The sequence below is a fragment of the Phoca vitulina genome, unplaced genomic scaffold (genome assembly GCF_004348235.1).
Source record: "Phoca vitulina isolate PV1807 unplaced genomic scaffold, GSC_HSeal_1.0 scaffold37, whole genome shotgun sequence".
Taxonomy (NCBI): Eukaryota; Metazoa; Chordata; class Mammalia; order Carnivora; family Phocidae; genus Phoca; species Phoca vitulina.
This window is the reverse complement of record NW_022589740.1, coordinates 777,590-795,945: the sequence shown is the minus strand read 5'-3', so window position 1 is coordinate 795,945 and position 18,356 is coordinate 777,590. Positions and strand designations below refer to the sequence as shown.

The window sequence follows — 18,356 nt, the reverse complement described above, 5'->3', positions numbered from 1 at the left end:
AATCAGTTTGTAATTCTGAGATGTTTACACAAAAATGATTCAGTTTTTTAAACAGATTCTTAGAAATGACTTTATAGTAGGTCATAGTAGATTGATATTGGGCACCAGTGCTCACTAATCGTGAAGCGAATTACTTCTCTCAACTTTACACCTCTGTGAAGTTCGTTCCACATTCGTGGGCTCCAGTACCCCCTCTAGATGAGACTCAGGGTCACTGCCCTTGACTGACCTTCGATGTTGACAAGTGCCCTAAGTTCTTTCATCGCAAGACTTAATGTCAGGGGCACAACTCTTAGGAGGAAACAACGTACAGTATGCCCCATTTTGAAAACAGGCAAAATTCTCTTTTGCTAAAATTGCAGATCCTTTCTTTTGCTAGATATCCACTGTTTTGGCTGTTATGAATAGTGATGCTGCGAACATCTGTGAACATATAACTTCATTTCTCTGGGGTGGATTCTGAGGAGTGGGCTTGCTGGGTTGGCGAATAAGCTGCAGGTAACCTTGTAGGAAACCAGCCGGCTTGCATTCCTGCCTGATTACATTTCCATATGGGTGCGCTGTGTGCCCTCCTGCCTCAGCAAACGACAATGGACGGGCCCTGAGGATGGACGGGCACTGTGCAGGCTGCCCCAGGAGTGGCCCAAAGATGAGCCAAGCCGGTGACTGGCAGAACTACTTGGTACCGAGTGCCCTGAAACCAGCCATCCGCCCTGGTGGACACCCACGGTCACGGGAAATTTCGTCCCATGGGCCATTCGCTTCTATCACTGGAGGCCTATTTCGCAGCCAGGTCCTCTTGGCAGGACCATGAAGTTACAAAACTCTCAAAATCAGAGGCTTCGGGGTGCACACGTTTTTTTCCCGGTGGGGTTTCTGATCGCGACACTCGATCTACAAACCTGAGGGCGGAAGTTCCGTGGGCACGAAGCTCTGGAAGGCACGTCGGGAGACACGGCAGCCCCCCTCCCTCTTCCTGCTGCCCACACCTCAACAACAACGGGGGCCCCCTCCACCCCCTCCCTCCCTTCCTTTCTTGGTATCTTGTCTTATTTCACAGTTGCAAACCTTATCCCTTTGAGGATATTTTTAATAGATTTTTGGGGGTAATGTTTTCTTTTCTCTGTAGAGCCTGCTTCTCCAAGTTGTTTTTCCTGTTTGTTTCGATCCCATTTCACTGTCCGCCCCCATATCCTGCCTTTCCTTTTCCCTCTCGTGGGCTCCCGCTGAGCTCTGCCTTCAGACACATCTCTCCTCAAGGCCTGATAGGGTCTTGAGGCTTCTACACCTCGCCCCTGCCTCATGGATGGACCTGTTTCCATGATGCAGTTCAACAGACCCCCTTCTCTTGCTCCCCACCAGCTCCTGGCCTGGTACTGAGATGGAGAACTTGGGGAGCAGCCCCCCTCAGTCTTGAGCCTGGAACAGAGAGTCCTGTCTTTGCCAGAAATGCTCCACTCTTGCTGTGGGGGTTGCGGAGTTGTAACCTCCCCTCTGCTGATCGCTACACCCTGAGCCCGGCAGCGGGCTCCCACCCTGAGGTCTTGGGCCCGGAAGGGAGGTGGCCTCCCGTCCCTGACCCATGACCAGTAGCAGGCACGTGGTTCAGTCCCTGCCCCCAGCATCCCTGCCCTTGTCCTTGTCTGGCTTCCAGGCTCCACCCCTGACCCCAGCCCCAAGGTTGGTAAGGACCCAGATTCCAGGACAATCTCACACAAAGGAAAGCTGGTGGGGCTTCTTAGAGTCTGTGGTGGCTCGGATCCTCACCCTATGATCATGATGATACTAACTGTAGGGCTCAGGCTTAAGTGCATGGGAAAAGTTTCTCCCCTGGCTTTCCAGGGGAGTATTAGCTGGTGAGGGAGAGAGGGGAGAGAGGCGGCAGTATGCAGGGTCCCCAGAATTGTCCCCCTGGTTTCCTCTTGGCCAGAGAACCTTACTGGAGCATTCTTGCGGGGAAAGAAAACAATGTCTCTGTAATGTATTAAATTTATTTTTAAAAATTAGCCATTGTTGTATTAGAGTATAAATGATAAAAATTTCTGAGCGTACCACTTAACTCCATCTCAAAAGAGATCAATTATATTTTCTTTTTCAATGATACACGCTCAGGAACAAAGTTGCTTTGACTCACGGCTTATGACGATGGTCAGGAAGTCCACTCTAGAGAAAACATTGCAATTGCCAGCTAAATGTCTTTATCGATAGACTGCGTATATTTTCAAATTTTAATGCAATATTTAAACAGAGAACAAAATGTAAATGGTTCACTTGTAAGATTAATATATAAATAATATTCACCAAAACTGCTTTGAAAAATGTGGTTTAATGACTCAAATTCAGTAAATGATTAGTCTCTTCAGTACCTTTCTCTTGCCGCTAATAGGAGAGAATCCAAACATTCTGTGAATATAACAAAAGTCTCCCATTTCTTGGTGTGTCCTGGGAAGCCTAATATTGCTTAGATTTGGAGAAGTGGTCCACGAAGGAGCTCACTGCGGAGCCCAGCACACGGAGCTCGAGGAACGCCAGCGCAGGGAGGGGCTCCCCTGCACCCACTGGCCTCAGGGACGGTCAGGTGCGGGTGGGGGTGGCTGAGGCAGCCTGACAGCCGGGAGCCCGAGTCGGGGGGAGGGAAGGGACCGGGCAGGTTAGGAAAAGCTCCGTGGGGTGTGGCGGTTCTCAGGACCTCTTCCAGGGACTTGACACTTCCGGCATCTTTCGCATCTATCTCTGGCTGGGAGTGTCGGGCTCTCTCTTCGTTCTGTTCTTGAACCACAGAAGTTAATTCGTCCAGCATCGAGTTGGCCCTCCCCACCTTTCTGTAAGCATCTGCAAGACTGGGTGTATTTAATGGCCCTTTCCCGCCTCTGGCATTCCCTAGAGACATCTCAGCCCCGCATACTCCTTCTTGGCCGCACAAAGCTTGTCAATGAGTTGGCATTTCTCCGCGATCTGTGCAGCCAGGGTTTTTGCAAGCTGCTTTTCACGTCTTACATAAAGGCGACTTCTAACGGACTGAATGAGTCTGAGCATAAATAGAAGACCCATCCATAAGCCCATGACAGGCGGACACATCCCAGTCTCCCACTGGAAGCTGTGCAAAGTGAGTTGTACACTCAGGTCCCTGGCAGCAGCTCTACCACCCCCTCACCCAGCTGCCCAAGGAGCAGCCCAGAGCCACGCTCCATGGAGGACAGCAGCTCCTCGGTGGCACGGCCCCACACAGGCTTTGCCCAGTCGCTGTGGAGTCAGCAGCCTCCACACACCCCGCAGAACACCTGACATTCCACCCGGAGCCCAACTGGCAACTGGCATCGCCGATAGGTCAGTCATCTGGTAGAGATCTACAAATAAATGTGGTCATCCCATTATGATGCAGAGACAATTCTTCTTCACCTCTTTGTCTATGTTTGTGCATCAATATAAAATTAAAATACAGTGAAAACCCGCAACTTAAGCGTATGACTTGACAATTTTGAAATGTATAACCCCTTACAATTTCCAAAAACTCTATCAATATACAAACTATATTCATTAACACAGAAAAGAGCCCTCTGTAAGATTTCAATTGAAGTGTGACCAGGCTGGGCCCTGGCAACCTGTTTTTTTGTTTGTTTTTGTTTTCATTTTTAGTTGCAGAGGTAGAATTTAGTGATGCATCAGTTGCATATAACACCCAGTGCGCATTCCATCACATGCCGTCCTCGATGTCCATCCCTCAGTGACCCCACCCCCCCACCCCCACCCCCACAGGAACCCTCAGTTTGTTTCCCAGCGTCGAGAGTCTCTCATGGCTTGTCTCCCTCTCTGATTTTGTCTTATTTTATTTTTTCCTTCCCTTCCCCTATGTTCATCAGTCCACGTACTTAGTATATGTTCTTTGATCCTTTCCTTTGTACAGAGTTGTGTCTCAGTAACAGTTCCATCTTGGAACAATTCTATTGCAGTGAAAAGATCCCCCCGTTTCCCATGTAGGCTCCATTGGACACAGTCTGCCCGTCTCTCATTGGAATACGTCCATCACTTCATTTCCAGAGCAACGCATTCTACTGTGTTTACAATTGTATGCTTCAGTTTTGTTGCTGTGTGTGTAATCTTCTGGCCCCACTGGCCTTTCCTGTTCTGTTTTTCTCCCAAACCTCTCAATATCAGTTGTGACCCAGGATTTGGTCGTGGGACCACTTTCCTTCCTTAGCATCTCATCCCCTTGCTGAGTCACCTCATTAGTGTTGTGGCTTTAGACATCGAAACATCCTGACTCACATTCATTTGTCCTTTCCAAACCTTTCCATACAGTCCAGACTCACTCACACCCAGCCGCCTGCACGGCATCTCCATGGGACATCTGTCGTGCTGGAACCCAACCAGAATCGCCCCAGAACCTGCTGTCCCTCATCTGTCCCTTGCCGTGATGCGGCTCTGTTCTGACAGGGCAGCACTGAGGTCCCCCGGGAGTCGCCCCTCACTCACCAGGGCAGAAACTCTGGGCTGTGACACTGGCCCTCTGCATGGTGACAAGTCCACCAGAGGATCCTGGAGTCTGAGACCCCTGGACAGACATGGTGTGGCCGCTGGTGGATTTGCTTCCAGCCTTGAGAGATTGGAGGCCATTTGGGGTTCTAGTCGTCTTCGTATCGATGTCCCTGTGTTGTCACCGAGTGTCCACATGAAGGAGAAGCAATACATAGAATTCCTGTGCATAAATACTGCACCAACATAGGTTGGATAAATTGTCAGTATATCTAATTATGTACAAATCACAAGACAATGCATCCATTTGAAAGAGCCATAATACATATAATTAACATATATAAACATTTTACAAATACAGGCTACATATTTATGTATAAATCAACACATACCCATATGAAAGGAACAGTACTTATAATTAATATATATCAATATTATACCAATAAAGGTTATAGAAGTATATTAGTATATATAATTATGTGTAAATCACAATGCATAATATAGTAGATAATATTGTAATATTGTAATACATTATTACATTATTGTAATAATGTAAATCACAATGCATAATGTAAATAATTACATAATATAATATCCTACATAATTTTATATATGCTAAAATATTTTTGAAAATGGTTAAGATGGTAGACATTTGACTGGTACAGTGAAACCCACACGGAGTCTGGCAGAAAAAAAATCTAAGTTAAAAATAGCCAAAACTATCATGTGAGCCCTGAAGGATGAGTCTGAGGTTCCAAGTGAGCCTCTGAGGTAGAGGCATGGGCCAAGGTCTGCTCAGGCTCAAGTCCGCAGGCAGACCACCCCCACTGAGGTCTGGGCAAGTCTCACCACTTTCGGTGTGGAGCCAACCAATCAGATTGAAGGCAGAAGTTTGGTATGCTCTCCACCAATCTAGACCCAGATCCTCGAGGAGCCGTTTGCAAAGTACCAAAACCCAACACTGGTGAGGCTGCTGTGAACCTGGTGTGCTCTTACTGATGGCAGCTGGCAGTGAAAACCCATCAGGGATCCCCAGGAAGCCACTTGGCCGTACCAGTCAAGAGCTCAGAAGTCCGCATTCCCTTGTGATTTCTACTGGGATGTAATTCAGGGAAACAAAAGGAGCTGGAGGTCCAAAGTCTCCCATCATGGCACTGTTCACAACATTCCTAAACTAGAAACAACCAGAGTCCATGGATGGGGGAGCCTGAGAGAATTACATCTTCTCAATTCCATGGAACATTATTCAGCCATGAAATGCATTTGCGGAGATCGTGTGATAAAATGAGATGTCTCTAAAAATACATTCTTTTGGGCGCCTGGGTGATTCAGTTAAGTGTCTGCCTTCGGCTCAGGTCATGATCTCAGGGTCCTGGGATCGAGCCCCGCATTGGACTCCCTGCTCCACGGGGAATCTGCTTGTCCCTCTCCCTCTGCACCTAACCCCGCCTTTGCTATCTCTCTCTCTCTCAAATAAATAAATAAGTAAACAAATAAATAAATAAACTCTTTAAAAAAATAAAAATACATTCTTTTGAGGAAACATGAGCACGAAATAGTTTCCATGTAAAACCTGACATGCATATGGTCAAGGAATTGATGGGAATACAGAATCCACTGAAATTTTTCTGAATGAACGATTCTTCAGGAAAAGCTACAATTTATTCTACAAGTGAAGTAAGGCTCTCACATATTTTAATTGAGCGACTCTCTCCAGCCTGCGGTGGCCTCCCAGCCATCCCTTCGCATGCCAGTACCGGAAGCCCTCTCTCTCCCCCTTTCCCTGAGGCTCGGCCCCCAGACTCCTCTCTCTGAAGTGAGAGCTGGTTTGCTTTCTGCGGGGTCCATTTTCAGCATGCACTGAAGCCTTCCCGTTCCTGCCCCATCTCCCCCACCTGGACCAGCACTTCCACGGCTTTCCCACCGAAGGAGAAGTTTGCTTCTTCCCCTCGCTGCATGTGCAGTAGATGGTGACCTGCCATTCTTACCTCGGCAGTAATAAAACACCTTGATCTAGCCCTGCATGGACTTGTGGTTTGCTGCCGGGTCACCATGGCAACGGTGCACTGTGTTCCTGTGCTCCTCCCACAGAGAGGGACTGAGCAGTGGCAGGGCTGGAATTAGGATCCCCTTGCCTCATTGTGGGATTGTGTTTGTGGGGTGCTGGGGTCAGACAGGCCTCCCTGCTCGCCTCCCACTAGCCAGGTCACCCCGTAAAGTCATGCAACATCTCCTGGTTTCAGGGTCCTCACCTGTCAAATGGGGCAATAGTCGGATCTACAGGACAGGGTCATCAGGATTGGACGGACCTACATAAAGGGCCCTCGGTCCAAGGCCTGCTGCATCCGCTGAGTGGCCCTCACCCCATTGCTCCCACGGGTGTGGGCGGCTGGAGCAGCCTGGATGGAGGGGCAACATTTGGGGCTTAGAAGTGAAGAGATAGCACTTGTGGAGAGATGCTGACGCCCTGAGAGCTTTTCGGGAGCTGGCCACCATGCAGCCTGCCTCTGGGACGGGAGCCTCTGGGACGGGAGCCTCTGGGACGGGAGCCTCTGGGACGGGAGCCACGGCCAAGCTGGGGGGAACTGTCCGTAGTGCTGAACTGTTGGGTTCAACAGTTTGGGCACCGGGTTTCCACCCTCTGGGGACCTGTTACAGAGTACTCTCCTACCATAGACATTCCTACACCCAGCAGGTGGAGGGTGTGCACCTGAGGGTCCCTGCAGATAGCACGTCTGCCACCTCAGGGACCCTCCCCAGGCTCTGGCGCCCAATGCTTCTACTAGTTCTAGGTGTGGCTTGCATTTCTTGCCAACTGAGCATCCCGTGCACTCATTCCCCTTTTCCCTAGTGTCTGGCTATCCACCCCTTTCCACATTGTCATCAGCAATAAACTCCCTTCCGTTTCCAGCCTCCTCACAGGATGACCCCAACCTCTGGCTTTAGTGACGCTGAGACCCACCCCCTCCCCTGCCCTCTGGTGTGGCTGCTTCCTCTCCCCACCTATGCCTCAGGGGCACCACCGGGGGACCTGCTTCCATCCACCTCCCTGGGCTGTGCATCCCTAAGAATCCAGGCTGCCGCCTCCCCAGGCGTTTAAGGCCACTGGGCCTGCATTTTCTCCGCCTTTGGTGGCCATTTCCATCTCTGTCCTTCCTCTCTCCAGCCTCCTGCCCACCCCTGTTAGCCTGCCTTCCTCTTGCCCTCCCTCCCCCACCTGCATCCTTGGATGAGTCTCCGTCCAACGATTCACTTTGTTTCCAGCTCATGTGTAGGCAGATGTGCACTATCAGAGAAGACCAGCCCTCTGCCCTGAGGGACACCGCAGTTTTTTGTTTTTTGTTTTTTAAGATTTTTTAATTTATTTGTCAGAGAGAGAGCTTGCAAGCAGGGGGAGTGGCAGGCAGAATAAGCAGGCTCCCCGCCGAGCAATAAGCCCTATGCAGGACTCGATCCCAGGACCCTGGGATCATGACCTGAGCCAAAGACAGACGCTTAACTGACTGAGCCACCCAGGCATACCCCCTTCTCACGTTTTAAGTACAAACTTCACTTTCATGTTGTACAGAAAATCAGGTGTAATAACCAAATCAGGCATAAAGATCTTCTGGCTTCTTACCGTGGCCACAGAGAGATTTATCTTGGGTCCAGCTCCTCTTGCCCTGCCCAGCTCACCATTGCCAGGCTCCTGCACCTCTGGCTTCCCATGGGTTTGGCCAAGAGGGGGCACCTACAGGAGATGAGAGAGTGGGTTACAGAGACGGGGCATTTCCTCCCCGCTCCTTCCTATCACTGGTTCTGCCTTCCCATCAGCTCTCCTCCAAAATTCCAGCTAGAATTCCACTGGCTCCAGAGATTCCATTGTCCTCCATCAGTCCCAAAGGTGGGGATGGTAAGAACCCTTGGTGAGAAAGTAAGGTGAAGGGAAGGAATCCCGGTGCTCACCGTTCTTTGGACTCCCTCAACCCTGTCTCTGGAAGTGTCTGTTTACCCAGGTCTCTTCCTTAGAATACCTGTCTCCTACTCAACCCCGATGATCAGCTCCCCAGTTCCTCCCTCTCTCCCTTCCCCGCTCTGGGGTGACAGTTCTGCCCACCCTTCTGGCCCTCCCCCTTCCCTGGGTCTCCGTCTGTCCCATCCTGTTTTCCCCTAAACGCACCCTTCATTCTTCCATCACCCGCTCTACCCTCCGTGCTGTACCTCCAGCCATGGCCTCAGACCCTCCCTTGCATTTCACTCCACCTCCTGGAAAGCATGATTTTTTTTTCATCCATTTTCTCATCTCCTGTGTGGTTGGCACCATCCTGTGACCTACGTCATAGCCCTTCCATTCTCCTTGCTAAAGTGTCATGGTTCTCAGTATACACCTGACTCAAGCTCTCTGAATTAGGTGAGGTTCTGGCCATAAATGTGGATTTGGAGTCAGGCCCCCTGGCCAGTTCTTAACCCTGTGTGGCCCTGGCTCACTTCATAAACCCCTCTGATCCCCAGGTTCTCTCGTGCAGAATGGGATGTAGGTGCTATCCCACAGGCCACGGGAACTGAAGGGCATGACAGGTGTACACTGCTGAACACGGGATGCGTCAAGTAGTTACAATTGCCACTGGTGCTCATGTTAACCATTACTGATCTTCTCTTGAAACCAGGGTGGGTCCCCCGACCCCCCAATTCATATGTTGAAACTTAGCCGCCAGTGTGATGGTGCTTGCAAGCAGAGCCTTTGGCAGGTGAGTAGGTCAGGAGGGTCCACCCAGAAATGGGATTAGTGCCCTTATAAAAGGACCTCCGAGAGCCCCCTGGCCCCACATGAGAAGACAGTCCCCTAGGAACCAGGAGTGGACTTTCTCCAGACTCCCAATCTGCTGGAGCCTTGATCTTGGGCTTCCAGGCCCCTGAACTGGGAGGAATAAATGCTGTTGAAGCTGCCTGGTCTATAGCATTGTGTTATAGCAGCTGAGCTAAGACACCAGGCATCCATCCAACCAGGCTTCCACACGTGCCTCCAGCTCCTGGTCATTTTTTCTCAGCTCCCATCCTGGACGCCTGGCATTTCCTTGGGATTCCTCCTCATCCCTCCTCCTTCCTAAATGTGCATCAGTCACCGAAGAGCTCAGCGCCACTTGCACGCCAACGGCCTTCAAGGTCCACTCCTCAGCGTTGAGTGGCTCTCCACGGATGTGCCACCACTCCCACACACCCAGAACCCAGCCCTCACCTTCCTTCCTCCACCTGCGCTCTGCATCCCAACGGATGAGACTCACTTAGCCTCACCGTCCAGTCAGAAGCATGGCCTTTGTTCTGCATCCCTCTCCCTGGGGGATGCAGAGGACCCTGCCCAGGCTCCTCCACAGCAGTCCTCCTCCCCACCGCAGGGGTGTGGGGGTCTCCATGGCCCCCTCCCTCAGGGGCTTGGTTGGAGGGCCACGGTCTCGGAGCTGCTGAGTGAGGATGAGTGAGGATCCAGGAAGCCAGGAGGGAGCTCTGCAGGCCCACCTCTCCCTCTGCCCAATCCTGTGGCCTTCCCTGCTTACCACGGGGCATCTGGCACCCCAAACTCTATCTCAGCTCTGCCTCCACACAAGCCGACCTGCTCACTTGCCCTCATCGACCCTTGACATGTAGATCATTTAACCTTCTGACCATATCTTGAGCCCACCCCCTCCTTTCCAGCCCACTGCCCTTGCCTTCCTTCAAGACCCCATCATGTTTCACTGTACTGTTACCTGCTACCCTCTCAGATCCCCAGAACACCCCATGTTACTGTTCAAGGTGTCCACATAAAATACAAACCTGCCCACACTACGCAGTCTCAAATCCCGCATCACGAGGGAGACACCCTCCATGTCCAGCTGTCTTAGTGACCTGGCCTCCCAACATTGGGACCATCTACACGGGGCTCTGGAAACACTGCTCCTCACATAACCCCTCTTCCTGAGGTGTCTCTTCGCCTCCATGTAACTGGAAGAGCCCAGAAATCCCTCAAAACTCTGCTTCGGAGTCACCCCTGCTGAGGTGACATCCTTAGGCCAAGGTCAGTAGACTCCCCTGTGCAGGGTTTTATATCCCCCATATATTTAAATTGTTGCATAGCATCCTGGGTTATTGTGATAATGTCAGATTTTCTGCTTCTCGGGGTAGAATGAAACCTCGGGAGCAAAGCCACTGTCCCCAGGGCCCATCTTCAGGCACTCGAGGCAGTAGCCTCTAGAAGCAGGAAAAGGCGAGGAGAGGGGTTCTCCCCTAGAAACTCCAGAAGGAACTGGCTGCCACCCACCCTGGGCTCTATCCCCGGGTGACCCATGCCAGACTTGTGCCTGCAACACTGGCAGATAACCCAGTTGGGTCATTTTAAACCACTAATCTTGGGATTATGACATCAATAGAAAACCAATACACTTTTAAGTTAATAGATTTAAAAAGGGGAAACCACAGTATTCTGGAAACCACGATATTCTGGAAAAGCTACTGTCGATGACCCCAGGCATTCTTGAGTCTGAAGCCTGATTTTATAGTGGTTTCCTTCCTTCGCTTTCCTTCTGTGCTACCAGACTACGAAAATCTCATCGGGCATCGATCTCTACACCATGACAGTCTGAGAGTGCCTAAACTAGGCAAGACAGGCCCTGGGTGAGGGCCCCGGGCATGATCTGGGAGGGAGGGCGTGGGTTTCCTGCTGGGCTTACAGAGTTCTTTGGTTACAGATCTCACATGCAGTACATTTATATTACTGTGATAGTTTAAAATGGCCAATTTCCCTCCCCTCGGCTCATGATAAGAGGAATAAAAAATCTCCTGTTGGCTAAAGGGTTAACTGTGGAGCTTGAATTTTTTTTTTTTTTTTCCTCCTTGGAGACTCAACTTGCACGCATCTTTGATGATCCTTTCACAAAAAGAATCAAGGGCGAGATGCCTAGGGCTTGAATGTGCGTTTGCTGTACATTCATGATAAATGCTGAACCAAATGGCACATTCATGGCTGCTTCTTGCTTGTAAATGAACTGCTGAATGAAAGTTTTGGGGCACAGCTCACCTCCAACAGAGGCCGTCCTGTGCATACTGGGAGCTGACCAACGGTTTTTGAATTTTCTTGAAAAACTAGTTTTTCTGCTCTCCACGACAGCGGTGCCTTCCTCCTTGCATTTTGTAATCAGGCTGGCTTTTTTTTTTTTTCCCACACTGCCGTTGGAATAAAGATCCCGCCTTTGATTGAAATGGAATCTTCCACTATTGAGCAAGCCTTCTTCAATGAGTCATCGGGGCGGCCGCTCATTGGCTGAGGCCGCTGGAGCCAGGGGATTGCCTGGCACTGGCTTGCAGGGCCCGGCTTCATTCACAGAATCGCTGGCTCGCTGCTAGCCCTTCCATTCACACAAACAGCCTCTCATTCACATTTTGCTGTTTTTGTCTGCTTCTAATGAAGAGCGGGGTTTGGGAATGATAGGGCGTTTTTGCTTCAGATTTGGGGGGAGTTCCGCTCACCATCACCATCGTCGATGGGGTGTGCACTTGCTGTTGCTAAGCGAGCAAGGGGAAGGGCGAGAATGAGTGCCTGCGCCCAGGGAGGGCCGCTGCGGCCCCGCGCTCCTGCACCCGGGCGGCCGGCCTCACCTGCCGGCCAGGAGCCGCCCTCTGGCCACCTGGTCCATAAAGCTCTGCCAGGCGTGGTGCCCCCTGGGGCACATGCCTAGTCGTGGGAGGGAGAAGGCAGGGTGCTAGGGGTAAATTCATTTGCTTGCACAGAGCCTGGCCATTTGCACAGGGAGGTTTCTCTGTGTCAGGTGGGTTATCTCTATGCACGGCCCACCGTGCCAGGGCTCAGCGGGTTTGAGTCTCTGCCGACCTTCTGGGGGCCGCCAACGCCCGTGCCCCTGGCTGAGAGGAAGGAGGCCTGCGCCCGTCCCCTGCAGCCGAGTCTGACTCCTGAAACGGATCTGCTGTGTAACCAGAGCAGCGGCATGTTTTTCCTCCTTAATGCAGGGTTGAAAAGCAGCAACAGAAGGGACACTGAAATGTATTTGTGACGTGTGGTAGGCATTTTTCCAGACCTTGAGCACATTCAGTTGGGATAAAGCTTCAAGCCCAGCCCCCTTTTTGGAATGGATTTCTGGAGCCGGCTGCCATTCCTCAGAGAAGTCCTGTTCTTTTTTGGAAGTAGGTTCTCAACCTAACCCCGACTGAGGAAGGCTGTTGTCCTTAGCAGGGAACACATCCTCACTGGCTCTGTGCAGATCTTTCTTTCTTTCTTCTTCTTCTTTTTATTTATTTATTTTTTTGGAGGAACTGCATTGCCACAAAGACACTTGTCATGGCTGCTCTTTTGCCTTGAAAAAAAACACAGAAAAACCCAGGAAATTGGTATTTTATGTTCACCTGGGAGTAAATATTCTTTTCTGTTCTTTCTTTTCTTTTTTCCTGTTTTTGGCTGTTTACCAATTTCTGTCGCTTTCCAAATCAGAATTCATGAGGATCCGCTGAAGATCTTATTCTTAAAAAGCCTCCGTCACATTTTAACGCATGGCTATGAGACGCTTAGGGGCTCCCACGGAGGGCTGAGCGGGGGGACAGGAAGCCCTAGCACAGAAGAAGGGGCTTCAGAAAGTTCATCTGGCCGTCCGAAGGGACTGGACTGACCTCTGGCACAGACGCTGAGTCGGGGGGATGGGGAGGCGAGCAACCCAAGGTTGGAAGGAAATCTCCGGGAAGGTAGAAAAAGGCAGTTTGAGAATTGATTGGCTCTAGTGAGCTGTCAGTGGGTGTATGTATTTTTTTTCTTTTTTCTTTCTTTCTTTTTCTTTCTTTCTTCCGTGTGTGTGCGTGTGTGTGTGTGTGTGCGCGCGTGTGTGCGCTACAGGAAGTGATTTGCAGTGCTCCCCGGGCCTTTGTTGAGAAGGGTCTCCTCTGGAGTGAGTCACGCTCTCGCTGTGCGCAGCCGGAGCCGCGGGGCGCTCCCCTTCGGAAGCGATGCCTGGAGCGGCGCGAGCGTGCAGCCCTCCGCAGCCGAGCGCGGGGCCGGGGCTGCGCGGCCGCGGCGGCGCGGGCCGCTAGCGGGGAGGCGGCGCCGCTGTCCCCCGCTGTCCCCCGCTGTCCCGGCCGCCGCGTCCCGCCGGGCCGCGCTCGCCCCTGCAGCGCCCGGGCGGATGCGGCCAGCCCACGGAGGGGCATGCTTCCACGCACCAAGTACAACCGCTTCAGGAATGACTCGGTGACATCGGTCGACGACCTTCTGCACAACCTGTCGGTGAGCGGCGGCGGCAAGGTCTCGGCGGCGCGCGCGGCCCCGGCGGCGGCCCCCTACCTGGTGTCCGGAGACGCGCTGCGCAGGGCGCCCGACGATGGGCCGGGCAGCCTGGGCCATCTGCTCCACAAGGTGTCCCACCTGAAACTCTCCAGCTCGGGCCTCCGCGGGCGCTCGGCGGCCAGGGCGCGGGCGGGCGCGCGGCTCTCGGGCAGCTGCAGCGCGCCCAGCCTGGCCGCCCCGGACGGCAGCGCGCCCCCCGGCCCCGGCGCCCCGGCCATGCGCGCCGCCAGGAAGGGCCGGCCCGGCGAGCAGCCGCCGCCGCGCGCCCCGCACGCCAGCGACCAGGTGCTGGGGGCCGGAGTCACCTACGTCGTCAAGGTGGGTGCGGGCGCGGGCGCGGGCGCGGGCCGAAGGGTGGGTCGCCGCGGAGGCCGGGAGGCGCGCGCTCCTCCTCGGCCGGCTCGCGGGGCCGCGGGGACGGGGCTCTGCGGACGCGCCCGCTGCGCACCCGTGGGGAAAAGCTTTGCCATGGGTGACCTCACTCTGGCCTGCTTTCTCCTTGGCTCCACTCCCCTGGCCGCTGGCTGTGCCATGTGTCCGGCCAGTGGCCCTCTGGGCATGGGCCGCTGTCCCTGGGAAGTGGGCATCAGGCCGACGCAGTGAACACACTTGGAAGGACCGGAAAGCCCTGCCCCGAGAAATGCAGGCGGGGTGGCTACTTCTAATGTGTCTGCCCCAAGAGGCAGGGTGGGTGGTTCGGTTCCCGCGGCTTCCAGCATGCAGGCCAAGCGCTGCCTTGCTTTATGTAAGCCGCTTGTACTTCCCACCCAGCAAGGTTTTCTCTGGTGTGTCTGCCTTTCCTTCCCTACCTGAGGGTTTTGGCTCACAGCAGCAGAGGAGAATTTAGGACTGCTTTTCCCTGGGGCTGTAGCCTTCCCTTTAAATAGGCTGAAAGGGGCTGAGCACGGGCCTGGAGCTGCCGGCTGGAAAGGAGGTTTTTCCTCCAACACAAAGAATTATACAATCATGCCCAGTGTGGTCCATAAAATTCCTCCCTTATACCAATATTTCATGATGTTTAAAGAGCCAGCACGCAGCTCCCGTCCACGGGCCTGCCCCACACTCCTGTCTTCCTGCCTCTTGGACAGTAGTGAGCTGTCCCTGGGCCCTGCGGCCGGGCAGACATGTGCCAGACAGGGGGAAGGGGTGGGAGCTCTATTATTTGTCAGGTCACTCCAAGGCATGGCGATGTGTTTAAAAAGAGATGAGACGCACGCAGTATCCCCAGTGTGCCGTCAAGCACGCTGAGAAGCCTGCAGGGCGTCTGGCCTCCACGGATTGGCTGCAGATTCAGTTTAGAAATTCAGCAGACACATCCTCAGGTGAAATGCTGTCTCTTGGCAGTGTGGGGACCAAGATATTAAAAGAAGCAGTTAACTGTGGATTATCTGTAACTGTCTAAACAGGACTGACAAAGGAATGTGATCCTCACTGTTAAAAATGGGGCCTCTCATCCGATGGAGGCTGCTTTCTAATTGAATCTTCATCTTATCTTCCGAAAATGGATTCATTTGTTTTACAGAAGGGACGGAGATGGGCATAAAACATGCACGTCTGCTTGAGTTTTTTATAAAAGAAAGTGAATATCCTTCCTGTGGTCCTGCTTTAAATTATATAACCAGGAGCCAAAACAAAAAGAAAAAAAAAAAAACAAAACCAAGCAAAAACCCTGACAACTTTGAGGTGAAATCGCGGCACTGGAGTCGATGACTTCTAGTGTGCTAATATAACTGCTATCTCAAAAAAAAAAAAAACAGAAAAAGAGCCTACGTTTAAAATAGACAGACCTTGGCAAAGCTCGCTCTCTATGCCTGTCATGTTGAACATAGGAGCTAGTTTTCAAATGGAGGGAGAATTCTCAAACTTACACCTTTAAAGTTTTCCTTTAGAAAAAACATCCCTCCCTTGGCTTAGAGCTTTGCTGTTGCCTTTCGAAGAGCGATCCAGTTTAAAGGTCAGTTGGGTTGGATTCAGAGCAGAGCGAAGCGAGTCAGCACTGCAGGGCCACCCTGTTGGTGTAAGGTTGTGAACCCGGGCAACAGCACAACTCATGAGGGCAGAAGCTGGGTCTGCCCGAGCCTCTGGGTTTGGGGGTCACATGATCGTGCCTCCAGTAAATGGTCGCTGTGCCCGGGGGGCACCTCGCATGCCTGCTTAGCGTTCGGTGCCATGAATGGTGGTCAGGTGAACATCAGCTCAGGCTTCCCCAGAGAAGTGTGGAAGCACATAGCAAGGAGGTCGGACGCTGAGGCCAAGGTCTCGTGCACACGCTTGATTCCCCGGATCACACGGCGCTCTGTTGGTGTGCATTTCCGCGTTGCCCGTGTTGAGTTGAACATCATGGACTTATTCTCTGGGAAAATCACAAAACTGAAAAAAAAAAAGCAAGAAACCTCTTAACATGGTATTATTTGCTGATCTGTGAATAGTTTTACTAGTATCTTGGCTTTTTTCTCTCTGGTAGAGAGAAAGAGGCAATGTTTATTCCATGACTGTACATCAGCTGTCAATCTAAAGGCTGAGGGTTTGGGGAAGAACTAATTATTGCCTTGGATTTAAATTTATTTCTAAATTAAGGAGCCCCCCACAATGTTTTCCTATTTCTAAACTCATATGCTGTATAATTATAGGTTTTCCCCCTCGTAGAAATACCTGCTATGGCACTATGAGGACGCCGTCTGCAAGATTTTTATTGAAAAATATTTCAACTCCATCTGCTTACATGGGAGTAGAAACTGTGAAGTGCAGGAGTCTGGTGGGGTTTGCTCACCTAGGAAGCATCAAACTATTTGAACAGCAGGTTGTAATGTTAATTAACGAAGGCTATGAAGTCTAGAGACGGAGAAGGCTCCTGAGCAACAGGAGAATTCTGAGCTCAGCGGGTTTGACTCATCCCACGTGCCACCAGCAAGTCTGCTCTGATAGGGCACCAGGGCCCTGGGCTCCCCCAGATGCAGATTCCAGGGCTGGATGAACGTCAGGAGCCCTTCCTGGCGGGACTTTTGTACCCTCCTAGTGTTGTGGGATTGCAGGGTTCTTGTCTCATGGAGCCGAAGAATAAATCTCACTGACACATAAGGGTGAAGTGAAGTGAAAGTTTATTAAGTGAAGGTGAGAACAGAAAGGAAAGAAAAAGCTCTCTAGAGTGAGTGGGGTCCCGAATGGGTGGCCACTGTGGGGTTTTAGGGCTGGTCTTTTACAGAAAACTAACTAGGGAACTTAAGTCTTCTTGAGGTCACCACCGGTAACACCATGATCACTGTCTCCTTTGGTTACTTTCAGTGGTCAGTTTGTAACTATCATGAAAATATCTTGTCTATGACATTTAAGACCAAGGAGGGGGTCTCCTTATGTTCCCTTGTCTCTGGCATTTCTCCACATCAGGGATTTCTGGGAGCCTGGTCCCCTCGCCCATTACCCATCTCTCGCCACCCAGCCTCCCCTGTCCCTTACTCACTAGGTATGCTTGACCCTCGTTTTTCTCTTTTGGTAACACAACCGCGAAGAACGATGAATATTTCCATGACAATTCCATCTCAAAACCACATTTGGACCCGGAAGGTGGGTAGAAATTGTTTTGATTATACTGCTGTTCACCTTGAAATTCTTTTGCCTCAGAGTCCAAGGCGACTACACCCGAGTGTCCATGGGGGCTACGGCCAGTCTTCGGCGGGTTTTGAGGGCGATGTTGGGTGCTCCACGCACAGGCCCGCAGAGTGAACAGCTTAGGAAGGAGAGACAGGCATGGACATGCCACTGGCCGAGGTAGGAGGGCCATCTGAAGGCCGGCATGGCCTTGAGGTTCAGCCCTGACCCCGACGGATGGGCGCAGTAGTGTGGGGGCTGCTCGGGGTCCCACTGCTGGCCCCGGGGTCCCCAGAAGAAGGGCTTCTCCTAGAGCACATTACACCACAGACTCAAAACCGGCAAGGAGGTGACCTCAGTTAGGGCTGACCCCAGCGCCCACAGCAAGAATTAGGAACCGAGTGAGGAGCGGTGACCTCGGGTGCTCACTGGTCCCTCTCAACACAGACAGGGGTGGTGACCTGCTGCTAAATACTGTGGTGGCCCCTTCGGACATCTGCAGATGGCCGTCTGCTCTTACCCCAGTCTCAGTTAGGGGCTATTTGCAGGAGATTCTATCAGAGAGCTACGGACTTTTCTCCTGATACGCTGGACTGTTTTTCTTTGGGAATGAAGTCTTCTTTTTACAAAAACTCTTTTAAAAATTATTTTGTTTCTCCCATTTGTGAATCTGATGATATTTGGGGTGGTATAAATTATTCATTTTAATTATAAATGTTCTATTGCTCTTTATAGATGGTCTTTATAAACTGCACTTACTCTAAAAATTATTTTAAATTGGTATTTTATCCGCTTGCCTCAGGTTCATTAAAAATACCTTCAATCCTCGGTGTCTTAGTGTTGTATTCCTGTGACACCATGAGCAAAGGTCATTGCAGACTTATTCCGCCAGGAGACGTTATCATGATGGGATTGATTGAATTTTGTTTTTGTTCTGGATGAAAAAAATCGTTCTTTGATGTGGAGTGGAACTTGCAAAGTTGATTTAAATTTTTTTTTT

The 18,356-nt window shown here is 51.5% G+C and overlaps 1 protein-coding gene and 1 long non-coding RNA gene across 5 annotated transcripts in view; one reads left to right on the top strand and one right to left on the bottom strand.

Moving 5' to 3' along the window:
* Positions 1-3,811: 3,811 nt before the first annotated feature.
* LOC116646734 lies at positions 3,812-13,840 on the bottom strand. 2 transcript variants are annotated; one of them, XR_004302195.1, is made up of 3 exons: positions 13,769-13,840; positions 8,093-8,203; positions 3,812-4,709 (listed from the first exon to the last, which is right to left on the bottom strand). It is a non-coding gene; the product is annotated as an uncharacterized LOC116646734 (long non-coding RNA). The 2 variants fall into 2 exon arrangements; XR_004302196.1 differs by lacking the exon at positions 13,769-13,840 and adding an exon at positions 11,504-11,580.
* The window catches only part of SHC3 (SHC adaptor protein 3), a 104,463-nt gene continuing 98,629 nt past the window's right edge, over positions 12,523-18,356 (top strand). The window contains exon 1 of one of the 3 annotated variants that reach the window (XM_032427646.1): positions 12,523-13,176. In XM_032427646.1, coding sequence (XP_032283537.1) covers positions 13,132-13,176 — 45 coding nt within the window. In that variant the 5' untranslated portion in view covers positions 12,523-13,131. Of the gene's footprint in view, positions 13,177-13,534; positions 14,090-14,168; positions 17,537-18,356 lie in introns of those variants that run through there. The other 2 variants (XM_032427645.1, XM_032427647.1) reach the window with 2 other exon arrangements.